Below are 25,386 nucleotides of genomic sequence, written 5' to 3' on the forward strand. Positions count from 1 at the left end.
AAACCCGTTACATAGGCTTACCCCAGGACCCAAGAAACCCATCGCAGTCATGATTTTGTGCTTCTTGTATGGAGGTACTAGCAGAATCTGAGCATGTTTATTGACGTATTTATATTGCGAGGTGCCGAAGATAGCTAGGTAGAAGGTAGGTATGTGGCAAAGAAATCGTACAGTGCCAGAAACTGCGCCGCCCAACATAATTCAGTTTCAAGATAAGCAGTCCACTAAATTTGTATTACAAGACAGTGTGTCTTGCGTCTTTTGAGGGCCCACGGACATACCGGTCCTTTAGTAATGCGGAGCTAGGCTATGCTGCCGTTTAACATTCGTGGTGTGCGGTTCTGAGGCTGGACACAGCCACGCAATAGCGCTGAGGCAGGTTAGCAAGGTTAGCCGAGAGGGCGACCATACAGTGTCCTCCCTAGTCGAAGTGCCTGGTGGCCTTTTTAATGAATAAATAAGCAGAAGTAGCGCCCCTCGCAAGGAACAAAGCCTCCTAAACAAGGCTATGTTGCTTAGATTTTTTCTTAAGTAGGGTACACGCAATGCGCAATAAGATGCGCAATCACTACGCACAAGGAAATATAAAATAATATCTTGACGATAGAAGATAAAACGACCAGGCATTACGACCAGAAGGGGGACTGTAAGCCTCGCTTGAGCACTATACCTGTTCGCCGGGAAAACAGGTAGCCAAGACGGCTCCATATGCATGCCCAATCCTTACTTGGTATGATGCGACTGAGTCAAGTAAATGAACCCGTCGCACAAGCTCGTGTCCGGAGCCTAGCTGCATGAGCACTATAAAATATTTACACACAGGTGGTTTTGTTCAGGAACAAGGTCTCCGCGTAGGTCCATACCATTGTAGTTTTGAATATGCTACTGGCTTTCTGTGTGCTGTTGCTCTTGCAAGCGCTGTGTTTCGATGTAGCTGCGAAACCTGCGAGATGTCGCAATCCCCTCGTACGAAAAGAATGGCAAGTCCACCGTTTTTGAGAAGCGTAGGAAAATGCATAAGCTGACGCTTAACTGAAGGCGATCCCTCAAGAAGGCAGAACGACTGCACTACATTGCTGCGGTGCAATGCCTTTTAGAAAAACCAGCCGTCACTCCCGCTGCTGCTGCCCCAGGAGCGCTCTCCCGATATGACGATCTTGTCGCGACGCACATCAACCAGACGATGTCGATACATTTCGTGGTAGGTACAACATATCTGTACTCAGGACAATGCTGATCGCAATCAAGGGCCACTTCCTTCCTTGGCATCGCCTCTTCACTTCATACTACGAGAAGATGTTGCGTGAAGAGTGTGGATATCGCGGCGCGCAGCCGTACTGGGACTGGACGCTAGATACTCCGGCCTCGAAGTTCGTTCAATCGCCTATCTTCGATGCGATATACGGTTTTGGCGGCAACGGTCCTCTTGTTCCAGTTAACACTTCGAACAACGAGGTGCCAGGCCGAACTGGAGGTGGTTGCGTGGAAGATGGGCCTTTTATCAACATGACAGTTCATCTAGGCCCCTTTGCATCGCTCGCAAGAAACGATCAATGCCTGAAGCGAGACCTGGCGCCTAAATATGCTGCTACGTATCTGGCCAAAGACAAGGTGAAGACGGTATTATCGCAGGAGGATTATGGATGGTTCGCTCGAACGCTGGAGGGTGGTACGGCGTGGGAAGATAGCCAGATTCACGCTGGAGGGCAGTAAGTACTCCATGTTGCGAAATCTGTACAGCGATGCTAACACCCTCTTCCTAGCTTTGGTATTGGTGGCACCTATGGCCAGATGGGCGATCCGTTCGCATCGCCCGCCGACCCCATCTTCTGGCTCCATCATGCAAATCTAGACCGCGTATGGTGGTCATGGCAGACGAGGAACCTAGGAAGAAGACTGCGCGACATATCAGGGCCGACGATGCTACAAGATTGGGACAACGTGCGAAGCGGCAATGTGACGCTGGACTTTCCGCTTTCGCTGGGTTACAATGATTGGGATGCGAAGATTAGCGACATGATGGATATCAGAGATAATTGCTATTCGTATGACAAGCTCTATTGAGCGATGCGGATGAAGCTAGAAATATACCGCTGTCGTGTCATGATAGTGAAACAAGCTGGCCAGGTGACATGTGAGCGGACCCCCGAGAGTGGGGCTTGGCAGTTGACGTAGCGAATTGTCGCATGGCGGGCGTGTCCTTTCCAAGCTTCGAGTCCAACAATGAAAGTCTACCTACACGAACCGCAATTGTAGTCTGCCCAACCTCGACATGGCAGCGCTGCAGAAGTTATCGCAACTCTCGCAGCCACATTGTGTGCTCCTCGCCGTGCAATATGCGACCGAATCCAACATCCTAGCGTTACGGGCACTGACAGCACTCCGAGACGGCGATCTGCCGCTTGAGCTTACTCTCAGCATAATCCTCAACTATCTGCCCGAAGAGAGCGATCCGTCTTCGTATTACGAATATCTGCACGATCTGGCGACTGGATCGCGGTATCCTGGTGAAAGCCCCGCTGCATCTCTAGACATAACATCTGTCGAACAGCTCTCCAATTCAAGGGCGAAGAAGAGAAGGCATGCGCTAGATCTGCCGCCTGTAATACATCCTCTCTACGTAGAAGAGAGCGAGCTCGACTTGTTCACCCACTTCCTGATACATCGCGCCCACCGAATCGACGCCCAGACAGGCCTACTAGATCTTGTCCCCCAGCTCGTGGTTCCCTTTCTGGGCCATTCCGAATACCTACGCACATGGTTCATATCGACCGTCCTCCCGCTCCTACGCCTCAGTTACGAATACTACCCACAATCTTCCGCTACTACGCTTGACGAATTCGCGGCGCTCAAGGGACGACGTGCGATTGATTACCAACTGTCCCACGCTCGAAGCGCAACCGATACCCATACACATAATGCAGCACGAGACCTGAAGGGCGTAGTCGCGCCATGGCTATGTGGAGCGAATGATCGTAAGAGACGACGAATTACACGCGAAGGTCGGAGAGCATCAATTGCACAGGAGCAAACACATGAACCAGACGATTGGGATTGTCTGTTCCAATGGCTGCTATATGCATCAAAGGAACATTTGGCGCTTGTTACCGCTGCCATCTGCGACTGGGACGGCCCCGAGGATATGGACCTTGGTGGCTACGAAGAAGGACGAGACTATATCGATGACGACCAACAGCGCCGACTGGAGATGAAATATGCACAAACAGCGCTCGCGTGTCTCTACCTAGTCGATAAGAGCGATGTTAGCTCACTACAGACGGCGCATTCGCTCTTGACGCGGATATGCACCCTGCTAAACTATGACCCGCCTCCAGACCTTAGCATCGGTGTCGGCCAACTACCCTGCTACGACCTGAAAGATCCTCTGTTACAAGACTCGACAACTGCTCTACTGAGAGAGGATCGTTTGCTGGAAAATGACAATGTCATTACACGACCTGGGTCTGAAGCATTCCGCGTCCTTGAACTGATCATCTTCTCCTCATGTGTTCTATCAACTTTGCAGCAACCGGTATCTATTCGAGAGGTCGCGAAGATGTCACTACGGGACGACTACTCGGAACAGCTATCGTTGCTGCAGAGGATACTTCACACGCTGAATAGCGGCTCCAAGAAAGACAGCGAACAGTGGGCCACCATCCGGTCTAAGTTATTGTGGCTATGGAACTGGGGCACCGATAACCACGATGAGGACCGCCAAGCCCAAGGTGTATTTGGTTTGCTAGAACGGAAGGCCTTAGAAACGGAGATACTGAAAGCGCTCCTGGAGAGCAATCACTTCGCACTCGCAATAGACCTGTACATCAAGCCAGCATTCGGTCAGCAGCCGCTCCTTTCCTCGGATGTCGAACAGGTCGTGCTTGCGTCAGCTATGCACCACTACGATAACGCTAGCAACGGTAACCGTAACAGGGGTGGCATGAAGCGTGCTGCCGACACCATTACTGCGTTCGCCCCTCACTTCTCCTCGTCGTCGCGATTTCAACGGTTCCAGGCCTTGCTCACAGCCACTCACGCCATGTCATTCTACTCACTCATACTTCAACATGGCGTACCTTTCCAGCCGGTCAACATCCGAGTGAGCTCTAATCCTCTATCTTTAGTACGCAAGCTACTATCACAAAACTCTGGTAGCTATACCAAGTTGGATGACCTGGTTTCCATTGGTCAGAACTTGGTAATCGCCATGCCATCGACTATCATGGACGAGGAAGTACCAAACATACCCATGGATGCCACGACGATCGAGAGGAAGAAAGCTGCCGCGGAGCGACGAGTAATCGGAATGGCTATTGAGGCTGCGCTAGAAGAAGACGACTTTGAGACTGCCTACTCATATGTCGTCAACCGACTAACGCCCTCAACGCCATCCCCAGCGCCACCAACATCTTCGAATTTCTTCTCATTCGGATCTGTGGATGCCGACGATCACGAAGACGAAGCAGAAGACGTCGCTTGGCGCGCTGCTCTGCGCGCCGGTCGATACGACGCATCGCTATCTTCATCCAACAGTTGGTCACAAGCCGGCAATGCAGCACGCCCAGATCTAAGGAGATTAGAGCAACGTATGGAGCTCCTCTCACAAGCGCTCCTGCTCGCGCCACCCAACCACCTCGAAGAAGTGCTAGGTGTATGGCAGCAGTGTGAGGCAGAAATGATGCACCTCCTAGCGCAGGAAACCGCAGCAGAAGAACGCTTCAACGACGCAGCCGATCGCAAGCTCCCTGGCGCTTTCGACACGGACACCATCACCGTGCAGCCCCGCCGCGAAGTCGGCCGAGGCGCTGTTGAAGAAGCGCCAATGGGCCTCTTTGACGTGGCGCGCGGTGCAGCAGCGGCATTTTCAAAGACGGCGTTTCCACTCCGTGGTGGCGCACAAGCTGCCTCACATACTGGGCCTTCCTCGAGTCGCGTCAGTATGGATGGAAGTGAGTCTGGTAGTATGGATGGTCATGAGCGTGTGAGGAGGAGGGATATGGTGGCTAATGCTGCGACTGGAGCGCTTGCATCGGGCATTGGCTGGATGTTGGGTGCCAAGCCTGTTAATGAGTAGGGACGTTTATGGTGTATGGACCAAGAAGCCGTCTGCTGCTAGAGGGATGCATCGCTAGGGGAAACTCATAATACCCGGTTTATAACAGATGCGATTGGCTTATGTATCCGATGTGTCTTGAGTCAGATGCTCTGACTTGTGAATGTCCTAAGGATCAGTGTTGCTATTCGGTAAGCGTATGCGATGCTTCCATGCCTCCATCGGTTTCATACTATGTCTGTCAGTGTATCATTACCTTGATGTTTAGAGATTCCGCTGCTATAGCATTGGTCCCTGTTGAGTACCACACAAACCTTGCACTGCTGGGGAGAATAAGAGGCGACAGAGTGAAACTTGAAAGCTGGAGAAAAGTTGACCAGTCAGAAAGGCAAACTTTGTAGGCAGTGGATGAGAAGATATTATGTTGGCTGAATTCGTTTTATGACGCAAATACACTGAGTTGTTTTCCAGCGAAGCGAGATCTGGGCGCACGTTTCCGTGTGACTCGAGGCAGTCGCGACACCGGAAGGGGAGCAAATCGCTTGGAAGTTGCGATCGTTGTGATAGCAGGCAGGTGCGGTTTGGTTGGAATGACAACGATATCCGATTCGTGTGTTACCAGCGTAGCAGCGATTGGAGATGGAGTTTGTCAAGATCCTACGATGAAGTATCTGTTACGGGCAGCGACGTGGTTAGTGACTTTGTTGCTGAGAAAGGTATGGATAAAGGTGACAAAAGATTGTGTGTGGTACTCAATACTAACCACCAACGACCAACACACTCCCTTCCCGTCCTCCTCTCACCAAGCTCGCAAAAATGCTCGTTCCCATCACCATCCATCTTTATCCTCGGCTTTCCTGGCGTCCTTGGTGCTACCATGCTCACCTCCCTTATCTCTACTTCCATTAATGTCAACGTTGCCAACACCAACATCAACTGCGATGCGAACCCCAACGCAAACGTCACCTGGCAAGTCCACGCTCAGACTTTCACCGAAGACTAATGTAGCGGCGCTTGCACTTTTCTCTGACTGGACGCCGACGTCTGTATTGATTTCGCTGCTGGTGTCAAGAGCTTGAGGGTTGTGGGTTACGATCGGCCTTTTAGGAATAGTTTTCGTGAGTTTGTTTCCTTCCTATCTCGAGACCACGCTCCTAACCTAGGGTCTGCGTTCTTTGGGGGGAAGGGTGGAAAGGATATGTGCATTTGCTGAAAATTCTCCCTATTTATACCCCAAAAACACCGAACCACTCATCTAGCGCCTTGAACCAATTATATACCACTCGGCACCCATATACATGAAAGTAACGTGCTATATGCATACTCCACCGCTGATGCTTTACGTAAACGAAGGCATGGAAAAATACGTCTAAAGCGAACGGTATCTAATATCCAACACTCACCATCTCTCCGCCCCCTTTGTATCAATCACATTCTCTTACAGGGCAATTGGCGGCACAGCGTTCAACACCCTCGCCATCTCATTCGGCGCCATCTGCGCACTCTGCAAACTCCTCACCTGGCTACCCTTACGCAAGCGCTGAAGACCCAGAGCCAATTTCCAGCTCTCTGTTTCATCAATCAGGAAGACGTACTTCTTGCCGTCGGTATCACGGACCGAGGCACGAAGTATGTGTAGGTTTTTGGCGGGCAGTTTGCCGGTCTGGAGAGGTTTTTGTTAGTCATGAGTTCAAAGAGATGGAGAGAGTGGGGGAAAGCAAAAAGGAGAAATGGAAAGGAAAGGGGAAGGAAAGGTAGAAAAGACATACCTCAACCATCTTCAGCGTCCAGGCTTTGACGTCCCATTCTCTTTGTGGAATACCCCTCACATCATCATCGATGAAGAGACCTTCGGATTGTATTTTGAGAATAAGCCCATCAGTCACTTTACCCACGTTGGACACAAGTTGGGCGACGGGCTTAGGGAACAAGTCGTTAAAAAGATAAACCGCCTTGATAACAATTTTATTCGGGTCAGCCGTCGAGTACGGGCCGCTCCGGGACGCAGGAGGCGATGTGCGAGTTGTAGACTGGCTGGGCGCATAACTCGACACGGATTCCGAATATGCGGAAGACACGTGCGACCGCGTTGCAGTGGAGCGGGGAGGCGCGGTGGAAGTACGGGGCGGAACGAAAGACGCGGCGTCTGATTCGCTGGGCACATATGATTTGGCGGAGGGACGTTCGTACGGTTTCTTGGGTGTGACAGTGGCCTTGATCGGGGAGGAATGCGTCGATGTAACTGAGGCGGCGGGCGGAGGAGGAGGAGGAGTACTTCTGGCACCAGCATACGGATCCAGTCGTTCGCCGCCGCCAACGTTACCGTAGGTAGTTGAGCGTCGGGCTGTGAGATCGGGGACAGCTGCGGTGGCTGCAGCGGCGGCAGCTTCAGCTTTGATACGCTCGGCTTCCGCCTTGAGTTTTGCTTCCCGCGCTTCTCGATCTTTCTGAGCGCGTTCACGGGCTGCTTTGAGGCGTTCGGCGCGTTCAGCATCTGTTTTGGCTTTTGCAAGGGCTGCCTCTGCTTCGGCTTTTGCTTTGGCGGCAGCCTCCTCGGCAGCGATCTTTTCTGCCTCGGCCTTCTTTGCGGCTTCCTCAGCGGCTTTGGCTCGTTGTTCTGCTTCAAGCTTCTCGCGTATCTCCTTCTCGACTTGTGCGCGGACTTCAGCTTCACGGGCTTCTCGCTCTGCCTTCTCCTTCTCGAGGGCTTCTTGTTGCTTGCGGGCTTTCTCTTTGGCAAGGCGCTCTCGTGCTTCACGTTCGCGTTGTTCGCGCTCGCGTTTCCGCATCTGTTCCCATTTCTCCTTTTCAGCTTTGGCTTTGGCTGCTTTGGCTGCCTCTGCTTTTGCCTTCTCTTCGGCCTCCTTTTTTTGTCGTGCTTCTTCTGCTCGTTTGAGTTCTTCCCATGCTCGTCTACGGTCTTCCTCGTCTTTCTTCCTCTTCTCCTCTTCAGCTCGGAGTCGAGCCTCTTCGGCCAGGCGGCGTTCTTCTTCGGCCTTGCGTTCCTCTTCTGCGATTCGTTGTCGCTCAGCTTCTTCTTGTCGTTTCTTCTCTTCCTCGGCCAGTCTTTGTTCCTCTGCCTCTCGCTGCTTCCTGGCTTCTTCGGCAAGTCTTTGCTCTTCAGCTTCACGCTTTCGTCTAGCTTCCTCTTCGGCCTGCCGTCGAGCTTCTTCAGCCTGCCGTTGAGCCTCTTCAGCACGCTTGCGCTCTTCCTCTTCTTGTCTTCGCTTTGCCTCCTCAGCCTCCTTAACCTTCCTTAGCTCTTCCTTCAGCTTCCTTTCGATCTCCTCTTCTTGTTTTCTCTTCAGCTCCTCTTCTTGTTTCTTCTTCTTCGCCGCCTTCTCAGCCCGCTTGCGCTCAGCTTCTTCCTCTTCCTGCTTCCTCTTAGCCTCCTCGGCTCGTTTGCGTTGTTCCTCTTTCTCTTTTCGCTCGCGTTCTTCGTCTTCCTTCCTCTTACGTTCTTCGTCCTCTTTCCGCTTCTTCTCCTCCTTCTCTTTCCGCCTCTTCTCCTTCTCCTCGGCTTGTCTCCGCTCCTCTTCGGCTCGTTCAGCCTCTTCGTCGAACGAAGGTTCGTCGTCTTGTGGTGGGGGTGGCGGCGATCCAGCGTATTGGCGGTATCCACCCCAACCGCCATGAGGTGGAGGACTGCCGGGAAAGCCGCCATTAGGAGGAGGTGGTGGAGGTGCACGTTGATAGCTTGAGCTTCCTCCTGGCGTGTTTGGACCTGCTCCAGCGCCAGCTCCAGCTCCACCGCGGCCATTACCATAGCCTCCTCCACCACTAGTGAAACGGCCTCCAGCTTGAGTCTGGCCAACTGCCCATCCGGCAATCAACATCAAGACCGCCAGCAGTATGACACCATTGCCACCAGTCGACACTCCATGTCGGACTATGAGGAAGTATTGCTTGGCGTGAGGCTCGGCAGCCTTCCACAGCAGTATGCTCGCTATGGTGCTGAGCACACCCGCGATGAAGCTGTTTTGCTGCACGCCCAAGCTGGGGAGGTATATGAAGCCGCCGCCTGAAGAATGCGGCGGTATAATGAAGATGTCATAGTTGCCCGGTGGGAGGCCGCCGCTCGGGCCGGGAGGAGGTGCATGGCTACCTTCAGTGGTCTTGGGATTGGCTCCATGCGGAGGCGGCGGGGGAGGAGGACCGTCGTCCATGGTTGTATGTGCCCACGAGGGCGACGAGAGTGGATGCTATGGGTATTGTTGCTTGGGGAGATTGTGAGGTTCAAATCGCTACCGGCGGCGGTCTTGGGCGGTCGGAAAGGGCGAGGCAGTGCAAGAAAACATCAGCTCCACTGACTCGAGATGGAAGCGAACTGCAGTGGGGCGGTGTAGGTGGGGTAGGATGTTGATCAATTTTTGTTTTGTGCAGAGGGCAATTGGGTTTGAGAACACGGTTGCAAAGTATCTAAGACGTGCCAATAACCTCATAATAATTCTGCTGCGGAGGTGGCTCCTCGGCGGTCCAGGTTTGTTTACGCCAAGAAAACATGGCTCGCTAGCGGGTGCGGGCCGTTGAGGCTGCATGGCTACTACTCTGCCACCAACGCCCATGCTCGTCCGTCGGGGGAACGACGATGCAATCAAAGTCGGTTGATGCAGACGGCCTCGAGATGTCTTTAGTCGCAGGCCTCTGACGCTTATGAGTTGGGGTGGTTGCGACGTGGTGAAAAAGAAAAGAGTGAAGCTGTTGCCCACTCGACGCGCCCAAACAACACGTCACGCGTGCGAAAACAGACTCGGCTCCTCTTTTGGTCTCTAGCACGGCCGAGCGGTGAACCTGTCACCAAACGTGATTCCACGTACGGTCAAGTGAGCTCCACGCATGGCACGCGTCAGCATGCGATTCGATCAAGGCGTAGGAAGTGGAGTATACTGCATTGGAGAGTGCATTCTTGCATCGGCCGAGTGGAGATGGATGTGTTTTGATCGCTGGTGCAGGCTCGCTGCAGCGCTCGAGCTGACAGCATCCTCATACTTGGAATTGCTAGGGTGTCGAACTGCTGGCCAGATGCGAGCGAACCGATACTGTGTTACTGCGGGGTCGAGTCTTGTGAGACGAAGTTTATTTATTGTTAGACCACGAGCAGGTCTTATGTGTGTGGTGTCGTGTCGTCTTATCGCGCGAAGCCCGCCAGCATTGATTGGACTCCACACACTACCAACAAATGTTGGTACAGTATACTGCTGAAGAATCTGGTACAGTGCACAGAATGATCAGCCCATGTGGTATCAGTGTGCGTGTGTGTGTGTGGTTTGGTTGATGTCTTCACATCACATGCCGCTTTACTACACCCTCGTCCCTCCAAACGACTGCACGCATGACTTGAAGCAGCTTCCACCGACTTCCCTCATCTTCCACGCCAAGCTTATCTCCTGCGCTCCGATATCCGCCTTGAAACAACAATGTTGATCAAACGTGAATGTTAGGGTCGCGGTTACCCCGCCCCGCCATCTTTGTTGAACCTCAACATGTCCGAACACACTCCGACGGCCGATAATGCCCATTGCGCTGGCACAACCCCATCTCAGTGCATGCCACCCGCGGCTGTCACCACCACACCACGCTCTCGAGACATTCAGCCTTGCGAGAGTGGAGCCCTCGCTGGCTTAACCCGCGGAACTCCACTACCACGTCATGCCGGCCAAAAATGCTTCGCGATCACGCCAGGCGCACAAGATACGATCATAGACGCTTTCGTCCGTTTCCGGGATGATACGGGATGCGAGGGTGTACGTACGCTACACTCAAACCTGCTGATCGGATGCAGGTACAGGGTGTAGGAATGTTTGAGCATCTACAGCAAATCACCGCCCACAAATGTCACGATAGTACGACGCTGATTGGCAGATAGGACGTGAAAAAGAGCTGCTGCATCGTGATGCATACATTAGGCCCAGTCTAGTCAAGAGGCACGGTAATGACAGACTTTTCAAACCCACAGCCAGATTAAGAAAAATGGCGGTGAAGCGGGTGCCCTAGCGCCGGCCAGCTCGATCACCCGCATACTGTCAACAAGTACTAAAGCTAGAGCAGCGGCACAACGCGCCTCCCTGTCCGTGTCCGACAAGACTTTAGAGGGTGACTGTTGCGTCGGCTACTCGTACACAGCAGGAACCCTCATCGACGACATCCGACCATGTGGAGAACAGGCCTACTCTACCTCGATCGCGGGGACAGCTCCATACTCAACGCCCTCAGGAATGCGGGGTACGACACCAAGGAGCACCCAGGCTCGCCTTCACGATCACCTTCCCGCCGCTTCTCAATAGCCAGCGACACGGAGAGCGCTCTCGAGGGCAAGCTCAAGCAAGAAATGCGACAACAGCAGGGTGTGCAGCATTGGGTGATGCCGCCGGATGTTAACGGCCTCAAATTTGCCAGTCCCCGCGCCAGCCCGCGCACACGAGCCATTGACCCAGCCGATGCCCTGGGCCTCGCCACAGATGCAACCCTTTTCGAAGAACCCCTCCTTTACTCGCTGGATCGAATAAAGGAAGATGGTCCGTCACCCGACTACTTCTCCTACGATGACCTAGCCAAGTCCCCATCGCTCAAAGGCGAGGGCGAAGAACCCGTCCAAGTCACAAAGCGCCGCCCGTCCCACCTCCGAACACCCTCCACACCAACCATTGAATCAAGACTTGCCAGCGCGCAAAGGGCATCGCGAACACTTCCGCTCCGAGCCAAGACCAACGACGGTCTTCTGCAACTACAGGCCAACACATCCAAGCCACAACGCCCCGCCAACACCCACCAACGCAGGATCTCCCTCGGCCTCCCTATCAAAGCCGCCACCGCACAAAATGAGAACCCCCGCCACCAAAGCCCTACCACCCGCTCCCTCCACCCATCAACGCCGAAAAGACTACCAAAGAAGAGCGGGCCTACCTCGGCTATCCAGCAAGAGCGTGATTTGGAGTACAAGCACCGCCACACATTCATCGGCACCGCATCCTTGGACGACTTCCTAGAAGTCCTCGACGTATCACCCGAGCACAACATCACAAATAAAGAAGCGGTGATAAGAGCCTTCATCCTCCTAGCCTCCAGCGAGCGACTGCTAGCCCGACAAGCATCACTCAAGCCCGACGGATGGAGCGTCCTCGCACGGACATCTGCCGAAACCGTCAACACCGACTACGTCGAGCAAGCAAAAGCCAAGCTCGGGTCCATTGTCCTACGTCAATTCCTTGACCTCATCACATTCAACGAGGAAGAAGAGGCAAGCGCCATGGCCGTGGTGGAAGCATTTACTGCCGCAAGTCATCTGGATGCACAAGCAATTAAAAATGAGGCGAGTAGGGCCAAAGCCTTTCGCAAGCGGATGGTGAAAGACGGTGCAGCGCAACCCCAGTAAAGTAGGGGACGCTGGTTTGTTTGTTATGTTTTTGTTTTATTTACTTTTTCTTTTTCCGGTTCCACCAGTTTGTTCTCTCTACCTGCCCTTCTCATGATAATGCGACACGTATGATGCCGAATGTCTTATGTTATTACTATATAGCCCATCTCCTTCGATTCGTCTGCACGAAGTTTTTCTACCAGTACCAGCATTTTTAGCGTTCCATACACACCCCCATCCCGCTCAGCCCCATTAGTTTCGAGATGTATCTCTCACCTCACCCCTTCCCCTCACCACACCGATTCGCCCACTTAGGATAGTTCAAAATCCCCCCTTCCGGCGACCTTGTTTGTAAGGCGCGGCTATCGACCAGAATAGATCAATCCGAAGCCGATACATCCCTGTTACACTGCCTCACCGCTTGTCACCGCTCATCATGTTTTCTCTAGTCTCCAGTCGTCACCTTGCCAGTGTTATCCTTGTCACCGCAGAGCCTCAGCCTCAACTCCATTCGTTATACACGTCATCCCGCCCTTGGCTTTCGATGTTGCCGTCTGACGACTTCACAGTTTGCACCTCGTTCTCACCGCCATACTAGCCTCATCTGTACGCGCGTAGGCTTCGCTAATCGTACACCATAAGCTGCCTCTCTATCCTCACCACTATCGCTGGGTCTACAGTATAGACCGCCCATCTTCGCCTTATCGCTATCGGCTGTACTATATCAACCTACAAATACAGACTTCCCAACGTCTAAATGAAGCCATTGATATCAGGCATCATGATTACATAAGTATAAATGTAAACCAAATAACACACTGAATTATCTGTGTACACCCATACCGCGACTCTCTTATCACAACTCGGTGCTGTCGTAACAACTTAGCATTAACGAAACTGAGGGAGCCCGTGATTACCATGGCACCCGGAAAAGTTCTTTGCTATTTTATACGTGCGATACAGAGTTTCAGTAGTAGTTGTAGAATTAGTAGTAATAAAAGTCGCTCTTCTTCGCTCACGTTGTCGGCAACAACCAGAACATAGATTCAACCCACGCACTAGCAAGGGCACTCCGATGACGTGATGTTCATGGTTCAACAGTAGTGTACAGTAGGGCTGCCTTGACCTGCGTTTCCGGTTATCACGGCATCTCTCGGAGCCTCATCCGCTAATGCAGCCTCAACACCACTGCGCACGGCCTATCCACTGATACATGCGCCACACTGTGGCGCATTGCGTCTCCATTCGCTGCTGTTCTTAGCAATTTCTTACGTGCATTATACCTACTTTGGCAATGGGGTCTCGGCTTGCGGTTACTACGGCGCTTTTCGTCGAATGAACGTATCGAGACGATAGTAGTGAGCCATGCACTCGGTCCCTTGCGTCGTCAGCTACTGGAAAGCAAGGGAACACATAAAACATGGGAAAGTCCATCCACTTTTTCTCTTGTTTCCAGCCACAGACAACAGCCACACAGTCTCAAACCCTACTATTACCACCATTGTACATAAATTTCTCCTCCAAAAGAGTAGCACAGGAACCTAGAATCACCAATACGGATCCCATCACTGCCCACACCATGACATCAAGCACGGTTCGTTCGCCATCTTCAACCTCTTTAACCTACGCATAACTGATCTCGATACCAGAGCACCATTCTTCTCTACTTCCTCGCGATATGGATCCCCTTCCTACCCGTCGCTATGAAACGCGGTTGCGCCGCTGATCTCTTCATCAACATTGCACTGTGTATCCTGGGTTGGATTCCCGGTGTCATTCACGCTTGGTACATTATCAGCAAAACGGAGAAGCATCCTGATTCTCTAGGAGGACCTAGCGGGCAGAGATACTAAACGGCATTTTTGAAGGCTAGGGGAAAGGAGCGCTGATGGGCGTTGGGAGTAACTTTGGAGGATTGGTGGTGTCTAATTTTTGTCTTGATCCGCAGTGGTTATGGTTATGTGCTCTCTTGAACTACGTCAACAGGGCGTTTCTTTTTTCTTTTGGTTCCTGAATATCATAGTTCAGTTGGTAGCGTGCTGAGCCTCGGGAACGCGCCACATCTAGTTCAAATATGTGTGTGTCTGTGCACCTTCCGCATCTACCATCTCCACGTGTTCGCTGCAAGCTGCACCACACCACGTGATCCATACCCTGATCTCCAATCAAATATATTCACTCTTGGCTCGCCTTCGCTTTGGCAAGGCTGTCGCATGCGCAGTGTCTTCCGACTACGGATCAGACGTAATTCCGACGCTGTAGACATTGTAGATGAATTGACTTTGTCGCAACCTCCCCCATGTCTGCGCAAGTACCACATGCAATACCACAACTAGCTCTATGGTCGCTCGGTTCCAACGTCTTTGCTACGCCGCCCATCGTCGCCACCGTTGTCTGCTGCAGCTCAATTCCGTCTCATAACGCTCGAGAAATATGTGAGGAAGACGCTTGTTGAGATGCCCGAGCATTATACAAAGTGGTTGATTAGAGGCGCAGCAGACCAGTGGGGTTGAAATCGACATGGAAGGCTTGTAAGGGGAGGAGGAGGGGGAGAATGAGAATGGAGCGGGAGGTTATGACGCCGTCGCAACCTCTACCTGCTCCGTAGGAGACGACGATGTGAAGCAAGCTTCGAAAATCTACATCTCCCCCATCGTCTTGATCCTTCGCGCCGCTCACCCCCCGTGCTTCGTCATCACAACTTGCACTATCGAAGCCACATGTTCACACACTTCACCACCTCTTTGGTGCCTGTGTCTAACCTTTCCACTTCTGTATCAGCTCCACGTCCGTACTCTTCATGAGAAGACATTGCTGGAATGTTTCCCAAGTACGTGACCTTATTGATACAACAAGGCATCAGCGATGGAACGACGGAAACATATCACTTGCCACAGGTGTCGTAGAGTATCAACGGCACAACTCATTCATCGGGTCTCCACCAGCAGCCAATATTAGCGATCCAGGTCTACGGTTAGTAAACACATCAAAGATACAGAAGCTGAAGCATCCGGAGAGTACATCCGATAGCTCAAATCAACCAAAATCTCCACTGGACATCAAGCGGTGTGGTCCGCTTTCCAGCTCATTGGACACACCCAAACTCCCATCTATCCGCAGCCCCCTCTTTTCTCATCAAAGGCAAGCAGATGCACGCCAAAACGTCTATCTTAGTAGCTTAAGCAGTACATAAGTAGTACAAGCGGCCGCTACCGCTCTAGAGAAATCGGTAAACACAAACGGATAACGCCGATAGAGGCTGTACTATGGCACAAGGCGAGGGGGATGTGTTGAGAGAAGTGTCGCCAAGGAACAAGTATGTGATCGTGTATGCGCTCGAAGACGTGCATAACCATGTAAAAGCACATGAGACGTGTAGAAACGGGGAGACGCCGGCGAGGGCACTGGAGAGGTTCATGAAAGAGTATGGGAATAAGGGATGTCCGGCCAGGCAGCATCTTCGCTATCTCGCGTAGAACTCAGCCGCCGCGGACATGGGGGCTGAAACCTCGAACACCCCCTTGCTTCTCAACACCGCAGATCTGAGTCTGAGCGCTCGCTTGGTTCAGGACTATCATCGTCGCCTTAAGCTCCCATTCCTGATCTCGGTGCTATACTGTGACTTATAATTACGCAAAAAAAGTAAGTTTAAAGCTTAGCGTATCGTGGGAAAGTATAGGCCCGAACCCGCAGCCCAGGAACGCCGTATTAATCAAACTCGCGTGCTTTCGGGACGCCACCTTGAAGCTCTGTGAGGCGTACATCGGATACACCGAATACACCGTTTTATTTTGTGCGACTGGACTTGGCGTTCAATCGATAGGCTACCGTAGGAGCTTAAGGCATTGCAAGAGAAAGCGCACTTTATCGCGAGCTACCTGCCGGCGCTGTAGGGTGACGGCGCCTTTCGGATGAATATTTTGTCCGTCAACCAGCAATATTCATTCGAAGTTTTAGAGATCGTGATCCTGGAACTGCTTAAACAGCTCATACCTGAGAGTAAAAATGCTTCTTAGCGTGTACACATGACATCGAATGTGCAAGTCAAGAAATTCAAGTACAAAACCTCCCCAGACTTTGTCACTGCCTTGCTAGAATCCTGTCTTAAAAGCTTCTAAGGACAGTGAGAAAAGGTCCACCGAGGTGGTAAACTCTCGATGTATAGCAGCTTTCCACTCACGACTGGACGCCCGATTATGGTGATTTTATAAGATGCGGTCAGTTGCCCACTGACCCAGAGTAAACAATACGAGTATATGATTACAACGACCAGACACCGATGAAAACCGGCCCTAGGTTAGCGATCGAAGAACACTACTACAAACTGTGTTTCTTCTTGGTACCATGGTTAATTGCCGCGTCCCTTTATCAGGTGGAACATGCGTCAACAAGCTCTTCGTCCCTGTGTGTATCTACCACTGCTAAGTGTTTTATCTCCATTAGACTCCTAGCAAAGCACTCACGCCAGGTCAAGGACCAAAAGCAACAATTCGTCTCTCTACTATGTGTTGGCCAACACTCTCGATCAAATGAGCCGGCTTTCGGCAACAACTTGTTTCTCGTGGACGCCAAGTCCAATGTCTCGGTTGGCCTGGTCTCGTATCTCATACCTGACGACCAGACGAATGGGAAACATGCGAAGGTTACGTGTGTCATGTACAGCGGGCTCTGCAAATATACGAGAAACAGCTAAGTGGTTATTGCGGCTCCTCCGCTCAGCAGTGTAAAGATTACTAGGATCTAATTCCTCATGGTGCGGTACACTAGTAGCCAAGCATGTTCCTCGTAAGATCATACTGGTCAGCTGTTACAGAATCTGCTATGCATAGTGCTTCATGGTGTATCGATAGGTACGCTTTTGCCCTACATCTATTGTGAAGGACTGGAAACGTATCCATTTCACCTATCAAAGCCTCGGCCTGCATCGTTTCGAAACATCACGGTCGCTTATGCGCAGAGTTTTAATTCATGCGGCCCAGCCTGCAGCCTTCTATGGAGGCAAACGAGGATCCCGCAAATTTCAATTTCACTGATTCATGTTCATACAGTTGACGAGGAGGACTACGCATATACGAGACAAAGGAGCATGATCATGGCGTTCTGTTGAGCGATGGTCAAATGATGTAGCGCGTAGAAATATTGGCGGAGAGACATATAAGATGATAAGCGTTTTGTATGCAGACTGGAATGTTTTAATGCATCGACGTAGCGAATCTAAATACGGTCAGCCATTAGGTAGCTTGTGTCGAGGTTTGTGTTGTAGTCAAACACCTCTAGACGCAACGGGGTATCTCATTGTAAGAGGCTGAAGCCTTGGTTAGTAGTACTTGGCCTGTGGCCTTCGTTATAGCTGGTTGGGATAGGCTGCAACCCTCGGAGCGTTGTCGGGGCTTCATCGGCGCTCCACGGACCCTTAGAAGTTTCTCGAACCTAGCACTACGTGATACATAGACTCAGCGCAAGCGTAGTGTAGCTTCTCTATCGAATTCATTACTGTTATACCTTGCACTTATGGTCAACCCATCGCACCCTTACAATTGAATTCGATCCTTCTGTAGCATCCGCTACGTCGAACTAGCCTCTTTGGAGTAACCTCCATAGCAGTAACAACCGAAGCCCCCTAGAGCTACATCTAGACGGACGCCTTTTAGAGCGATATATTGAAGATACTGAGTGATCAAAGAACCGATCTTAGTTAAGCCGTTTCGAACCTACTGAGGGTTAACGAAGAGCACTTGCAACTGGCTGCAGTGCTACACAGCTTGGTACACGTACAAGCACCTGGAAATATAGAACGGTCCACCGAGGATCGTTGGATAAGCCTGCCATCGCCGCGGACATTAGGCAGCACTAGAAACTGAGAAAGGTCTACCGAAGACCGTTAGATAAGTCCACTACTTAAGGCGTGGCCTAAGAAATCGACCTACCTACACTGGCACAATGGCAGCAGCGGATGCCTCTGCAGTAGGGCTGGCAGTACAGATAACGCAACTGTACTACGACGGTGTAAGCAATGAGGAGATACGAGGATCTCTCTAGAACCTATGTAGGGCCTAGGGGATGGATGAGCCTGCAGTCTAGGAAAGAGTACAGGAAGCTTTCTATATCTGGAGTACGATGAGAACTGCGCTGCAGAGGGCTGGTTTAAGCAATGTCTCTACTCCCTAGAGCAATGAGGATTCAGCGCCCATGGAGACAGGAGACCTACATCTTCTAGCTACTACAGCTACAACTACAACCGTAAACCTAAACGATCAGCCGCCGATATGGCTAGCTACCCTTCTAGCTGCAATACAACCCGTAAACACTGTTAATACCGCCGCAAAGCGCCGCCGACAGCCTGACCCGGACATGTTCGATGGTACAAGGAAGCAATACTAGGTCTTCCACCAGCAGCTGACAGCTAAGGTGGAAAATGACAAGAATGATTTCGAGAACGATAAGATGGCATGTGATTACGCCTTCGCGAGACTTAAGGGAACAGCTGCTACTCTGACCCTGCTATACATAAGCTAGATGAGAATATCTGGCAAATGGGATTTCAACCAACTTCTTGAGTTCTTTAACTAGATGTTTGGAGATCCACACAAGGAGGAGAGAGCTCGTGACAAGCTTTGGTCTATGTCGCAAGGGAACAAGAACATCCGTAGCTACGTGATGGACTTCCAGGAGCAGTTACTGCTTTCCAACAGCAGCTTGGACGAGAATACGAAGATGATGATCTTCAGAAAAGGCCTCGCTTACAAGCTCTAGGACAAGCTTGTAGGCCTAAAGAGCAAGAATCTAGAGGAGCTACAGAGCAGGGCAATCGAGATCGCCGACTAGCTGTATCGGATGGACTTGCATACTAAGGGAACCAAGAACCGCCGTTGGGAAGATAGATCCCTAAACAAAGAACACGGGAATAAGCACCGTTCTCCTTCCCTAATACTAGAGGATAGAATGGAAGGTGTAGAATACACAGGGAGATCCGGGAGGCCCCGCCGACTCAGCAGCTCTGAGTATGACCGATTACGCCGTGAAGGACGCTGCTTTAACTGTAAACGTAGAGGACATGTGTCTGCTACTTGTGCAGAGGATAAAGGTTTATCTGAGAAGAAGGGAAAGAACAAAAAGACAGCTGTGCTAAAGGCCTCTAGCTCTAAGACTACAGAGCAAAGGAAGAGCAGGAAAGCCTAGAAGGAGGAACTAAGTAGTGACGAGGAATTAAGTAGTGTGGATACCCTAGAAGAAGACAGCGACTCGGGAAAAGACTAGCTCTTGCCCAAAGTTACTGGCAAGAGCTGCATGTAAGTCAGCACAATTTGGCAAAAGAGTGGGCGTCCTTTAAGAAGGACATGAGCGGCAATGGGATTACTGTCGAGACACTAGTTGACTAGCATACCTTTGCTTCAACCTTAATTGACACTGGAAATCTCTTATACTCTCTTATAAGCCCCCGCCTTGTTAAACGTGCTGGTTTACAGTGCCTACCTATCTCCCCCCGCGTGTTGGAAGGAGTTACTGAAGAGCCTGGGACTATTAGAAGAGTCGCTAGGCTTACTATCGACATTTAAGGCTACAAGGACACTATATGGGGATACGTTGCGCCTTCACACCTAGGGTATGATCTTATACTTGGACGCCTGTGGATGAACAAGAGATAAGTTACTATTGCTCCATCGAAGAAGTCTATCTATATCCATTCATTACACTAGAGGATCCGCCTTATTAGCACAGAGGACCGCCCTATCCCGAAGGACCTACAGCTGAAGCGCATTGGTGCAACAGCTTATTACACGTACATCTGGCGCTTGAAGAACGACAAGACAGTACAGATATTCGCAGCCTCTCTTTAAGACATTGAGAAAGCGTTAGCCCTAAAGAAGAAGGTTGATGTTATGTCTTATCTTCCTAAAGCACACCAGCACATGGCCTGGATCTTTGACCCCAAAACAGCTGCAAAGATGCCTCCTCTGCGCGGACCGGAGATTGATTATCGGATTGAACTAGAGAAGGATGAGAATGGCAAGGAGAAGGAGCCACCCTGGGGCCCCTTGTACAACATGAGCAGAGGAGAGCTCCTAGTCTTACGCAAGGAATTGATATCTCTCCTCGACAAGGGATGGATTAGAGCAAGCAGCTCCCTAGCTGCCTCTCTAGTGTTATTCGCAAAGAAGCTAGAAGGAGGGCTACGCTTCTGCGTAGACTATAGAGCTCTTAACGCAATCACTAAGAAGGACTGATACCTGTTACCCCTAATCTAGGAGACCTTTAACAACATCGCTAAAGCAAAATGGTTTACAAAGATTGATGTATCAGCTGCTTTTCACAGGATAAGGATCAACGCGGGAGACGAATGGAAGACAGCCTTCCGCACCCGATTTGGATTGTACGAGTGGCTAGTCACCCCTTTTGGTATGGCAAACGCACCTAGCACCTTTTAGCGGTATATCAACTGGACGCTTCGTGAGTACATGGACGACTTCTGCTCAGCCTACCTGGATGATGTCTTGATCTACACCAACGGTACCCTGAAGGAGCACTAGCAAAACACAAACAAGGTCCTTGAGGCCATGGGCAAAGCTGGTTTACCTTTGGATATCAAGAAATGCGAGTTCGACGTTAAATGTACAAAGTACCTTGGGTTTGTGATTGAAGCTGGCAAAGGACTGAAAATGGACCCTGACAAGGTTAAGGCTATTAAGGAATGGGAACCCCTAGTGAACGTAAAGGGAGTGCGCAGCTTTCTAGGATTTGCGAACTTCTACTGACGTTTTATCAAGAACTACTTAGAGATAGCAGCTCTACTTACAAGGTTAACTGGAGATGTTACCTTCCGATAGGGAGAAGTAGAGCAACAGGCGTTCGACAAGCTAAAAGAGATCTTTATTACCGAACCAGTACTCGCTTAATGGGACCTGGATCGAGAGACTATCTTAGAGACTGACTCGTCTGGTTACGTAGTTGCTGGAGTACTATCTTAGTACGATGACTAAGGGCTGCTACGACTAGTCGCCTACTACTTAAAAAAGATGACTAGCGCTTAGAGCAATTACGAAATCCACGATAAAGAATTGCTTACAGTAATCTGCTGCATAGCTGAATGGGACGGAATGCTGAGGTCTTTAAAGAAGTTTACGGTAATTACCGACTACAAGAACCTAGAGTACTTTGGGAAGCCTCGGCAGCTTAGCGAACGCCAAATGAGATGGGCCTAGTTTCTCGGAAAGTTCCTAAACATGGAGATCGCCTACCGGCCTGGAGCTGACAATGTCAGAGCTGATGCTCTTTTAAGAAGACATCAGGATATGCCAGCTAATGGTTCAGATGCACGGATCTCTTGACGTTTCCTGCAGGTCTTTAAACCCGCTACTGCTACGATAGACAAAGACCTAGCTGACGACGAAGCACTGAAGATCTTTTGGTGTAGTGTTGAGAGACCGACAGTTTTCTCCTACTTAGTGTCTGCACCCCCAACCCTACTAGCTCAACACAGGTTAGAGCAACTATGGGAGGAAGCTAGGGAAAAAGATCAGGTGTACTAATCGGCCTGGAAAGCGGTTAGGGACGGTGAACGCAAGTTTCTAACAGCCTTAGACCTCAAGCTATTAATCTTAGAGTGTCGCTTAGACGACTCTGGTAACCTATTATATTGAGATCGAAAATGGGTACCAGACAGTGAACCTCTAAGGACTGGCATTATACACAAAATGCACTCTTCAAGGGCCTTAGGACACCTAGGAAGAAACCTCACATACCAAGCTGTTGCACGGGAGTATTTCTGGCCTTTATTAAGCAACTCAGTTCGCCAGTATGTACGGAACTATTCTGTTTGCGGACGAGTGAAGCCTTGGAGAGATGGCCTCCAAGGGTTACTACGGCCTTTACCAATTCCTGAACGCATCTGGAAGGAAGTCTCTATGGACTTTATAACAGGCTTGCCTGAAAGTGAGGGCTGTACCAACCTAATGGTGGTAACAGACCGCCTTAGTAAGGACGTAGTACTTATGGGCTTAGCAGACATTACGACAGAGAGTGTAGCTAAGGCGTACATGAATCACGTCGTTGTATACCACTGGCTACTGGACTACATTACTTCAGACCGAGGCTCACAGTTTGTAAGCCACATGTGGGCTAGGCTTTGTGAACTAATGAGTATTGAGCGAAGACTATCGTCAGGATACTACCTAGAGACCGATGGATCTACGGAGAGAATGAACGCGATAGTATAAGCCTACCTCCGCGCTTTCTGCGACTGGAATCAGAGCAATTGGAAATCCAACCTAGGAATGGCTAAAATCGCAATTACAGCAAGGGAAGCGCGGTCTACAAGGATGTTACTATTCTTTATGCAGCACGGATACGAAGTGGACCCTGTTCAGATTGCTATTAAGTACGGCCTGGAAAATAAGCCTAAGGGAAAGAGAGTGCAAGACGAGCATGAAAAGGCTGAGAACATCGTAGAAAGATTGAGGCAGAGCATTCAGCTAGCTCAAGCGATCATGGGAGAGGCCTAACAAGACTAAGAACTGCAGGCTAACAAGAGACGGAAACAAGCTCCTTAATTGCGAGTTGGTGACAAAGTATGGTTAAAGCTAGGCGACTACTTTAAGACTAAGAGGCTAAGCAGAAAACTTGACTGGAAGAACTTGAAGTATACGGTACTTGAGATTGTAGGACTAAGCGCAGTTAAGCTAAACACTCCTGGACGAGTTTATCTAGTATTCAACGTCAACATGCTGAGGCTCGCTTCATCGGACCCGTTACCTAGTCAGCCACAAGATGATAACGAGCTAGAGCCTATTGAGGTGGATGGAGAAGAGATGTATCTGGTAGAGGAGATCCTGGAGGAGAGAGGCTAGGGGCACAGAAAGCAGTACCTGGTAAAATGGGAAGGCTATCCCGATCTAACTTGGGAACTAGCTGTAAATCTGAAAGAGACTGATGCTCTTAAAGATTGGAAACACGCCACACAGGAGGGATCTAAGCCTAAGAAGGGGGGTACTGTAAGAGGCTGAAGCCTTGGTTAGTAGTACTTGGCCTGTGGCCTTCGTTATAGCTGGTTGGGATAGGCTGCAACCCTCGGAGCGTTGTCGGGGCTTCATCGGCGCTCCACGGACCCTTAGAAGTTTCTCGAACCTAGCACTACGTGATACATAGACTTAGCGCAAGCGTAGTGTAGCTTCTCTATCGAATTCATTACTGTTATACCTTGCACTTATGGTCAACCCATCGCACCCTTACACTCATCCTGCAGCGTTTTGCAGTTATAGCTCAAAATGACCCGTTGAACGCAACATAGTACCCGTGCAAAGATATAGGAGATTAAGATTACGGCCGATATACGTCATTCTCAACTTTTCCCAGCCCCCTGAGCGAGCATCCCACTCACGTGACTCCAATCGGAAAGGTCCCTTTGCGCCACCATAAAAATCTCACCGGAAACCCACAGCGGCACGCATGCCGCAAGTACCTCTAGAATCAGACCCTGGTCAAGAAAAATCCGCAGTGAGAGCTATCGGGCCCTTGCGTCTTTGCATGGTTAGCATCGGTGAACCACCATCACGAAATTCGTCTCACAGGAATTCGGGTAGATGAGTAGACCAACATGCAGATTCTTGGGCAAGTTTCGAGTCTAGAGCTCCGACGCAAGTACTAGATGAAGGATGGCCAGCTCCTTTTACTCAAGCTGTTGACTAGGCTCTCGCTCTCGTCGTTAAAATTGTAGTTTGTAGGCGGGATGATTGTACGCACTGACCACAAGAGAATATGCATGTTGTATTGTGATACTCGGATATAATGCACGTACATGCTTGAAAAAGCAAGTGACTCGAATGACGGACATCAGTACAAGCACATACGAAGACGCAGCCACAACGGCTTGCACGCTTTCAAGGCTCATTTGCACTGAACAAGGCAAAGCGACCCCATGCTTCGGTCATCTCGCTGTCAGAGCTCGGGCATCCAGTAGCATGCAAGATAATTCTAATTGCCCAAGCCACAACCTCTTCTAGGTGCTCTATCATGCGGTGCACGACGAAGCGTGGTCCTCATATGCCGGGGGGATAAGCCCGTGCAATTGCTGTGGACCTATCACTCGGCCGATCATCTTCTTCAACCACATATCTGTCACCGATCCACGTCTGATTTGCTGGTGAAAGGACATAGTAGGTGAGTTCCAGCCATCTTGGCCCTCGTATCGGCCTTGAACAATGCAGTGGTGGCTTGACCAGAGCACACACTGACTCATCACTCCTGTCGACAACGCACGCGAATCATCGGTGGCAAGTCGTACAGCTTTATCACTTTCGATTCCTGCAGCAAGGAGACAACAGGCCGTCTAAACCAATGGTTACGCGCCTGCGTTGCATGGTATCTCCTGTATTGGCTCACCCGTGTTATATGGCGACAGAATCATATTTGAGTTGGGTGTGCAAGTAAATCTGCTTCCTATTTTCTATCTCCTGCTTTCATCCTTGTGAAGCTTCGAGTCTCTTCCGGTTCGTTCATCACATTGCCATTCTGTTTTCGACGTGGAAGTGCCTCCGTTGTTCCAGTCAAAATCGAGTGTACAGATCGGATAATTCGTCACACAAGAGCAGTTCTATGTAAGTATTCCCACTTGACACTTGGATTGAAATGCACTGCACAAATCCTAAGTCGTCGTTTTCGGTCATAAAAAGATACAGAGAAACCTCGTCTGTATGAGTGACCATCATCGCTGATCAATTGTACTGACATACCTTGAAAGATGAACAGGCTTTATCTTCTTCTCCCTTACATACGGCATGATTGACACGCATATCCCACCGTATACTTCACCCAGGCAACCTCGCTGAGATAGTATGGGCAGGTCTCGATCTCAGTTACGAAAACATCGTCGTTCGCAAGGGAATCGAGAATCTCGCCATCCTTGCTACCCTCGTAGGTCCTTGGAAGTCACAGAAAGTCTTCACAGATTGCGGGAGCATCCACTGAGGCCAGCTGGGTCCTCTCA

At 50.6% G+C, this 25,386-nt stretch overlaps 5 protein-coding genes across 5 annotated transcripts; 4 read left to right on the forward strand and 1 right to left on the reverse strand.

Annotated features, from left to right (window-relative positions):
• Positions 1-1,230: 1,230 nt before the first annotated feature.
• On the forward strand, positions 1,231-2,064 carry ALTATR162_LOCUS238 (uncharacterized protein; the record flags this gene model as incomplete). The annotated part of the gene is made up of 2 exons (XM_043307831.1): positions 1,231-1,709; positions 1,764-2,064. The coding sequence occupies 2 exons, from the start codon at positions 1,231-1,233 to the stop codon at positions 2,062-2,064; spliced, it is 780 nt and encodes a 259-aa protein (XP_043163766.1).
• A 208-nt stretch (positions 2,065-2,272) lies between these two features.
• ALTATR162_LOCUS239 (uncharacterized protein) lies at positions 2,273-5,074 on the forward strand (the record flags this gene model as incomplete). The annotated part of the gene is made up of 1 exon (XM_043307832.1): positions 2,273-5,074. The coding sequence occupies one exon, from the start codon at positions 2,273-2,275 to the stop codon at positions 5,072-5,074; it is 2,802 nt and encodes a 933-aa protein (XP_043163767.1).
• Positions 5,075-6,491: 1,417 nt separating this feature from the next.
• On the reverse strand, positions 6,492-9,219 carry ALTATR162_LOCUS240 (uncharacterized protein; the record flags this gene model as incomplete). The annotated part of the gene is made up of 2 exons (XM_043307833.1): positions 6,492-6,716; positions 6,823-9,219. The coding sequence occupies 2 exons, from the start codon at positions 9,217-9,219 to the stop codon at positions 6,492-6,494; spliced, it is 2,622 nt and encodes an 873-aa protein (XP_043163768.1).
• A 1,985-nt stretch (positions 9,220-11,204) lies between these two features.
• ALTATR162_LOCUS241 (uncharacterized protein) lies at positions 11,205-12,425 on the forward strand (the record flags this gene model as incomplete). Its single annotated transcript, XM_043307834.1, has 1 exon — positions 11,205-12,425. The coding sequence occupies one exon, from the start codon at positions 11,205-11,207 to the stop codon at positions 12,423-12,425; it is 1,221 nt and encodes a 406-aa protein (XP_043163769.1).
• A 1,561-nt stretch (positions 12,426-13,986) lies between these two features.
• On the forward strand, positions 13,987-14,260 carry ALTATR162_LOCUS242 (uncharacterized protein; the record flags this gene model as incomplete). Its single annotated transcript, XM_043307835.1, has 2 exons — positions 13,987-14,001; positions 14,057-14,260. 2 exons carry the CDS (start codon positions 13,987-13,989, stop codon positions 14,258-14,260), a joined length of 219 nt encoding a protein of 72 aa, XP_043163770.1.
• Positions 14,261-25,386: the final 11,126 nt, after the last annotated feature.

Source organism: Alternaria atra (assembly GCF_907166805.1).
Source record: "Alternaria atra isolate CS162 genome assembly, contig: 19, whole genome shotgun sequence".
NCBI lineage: Eukaryota > Fungi > Ascomycota > Dothideomycetes > Pleosporales > Pleosporaceae > Alternaria > Alternaria atra.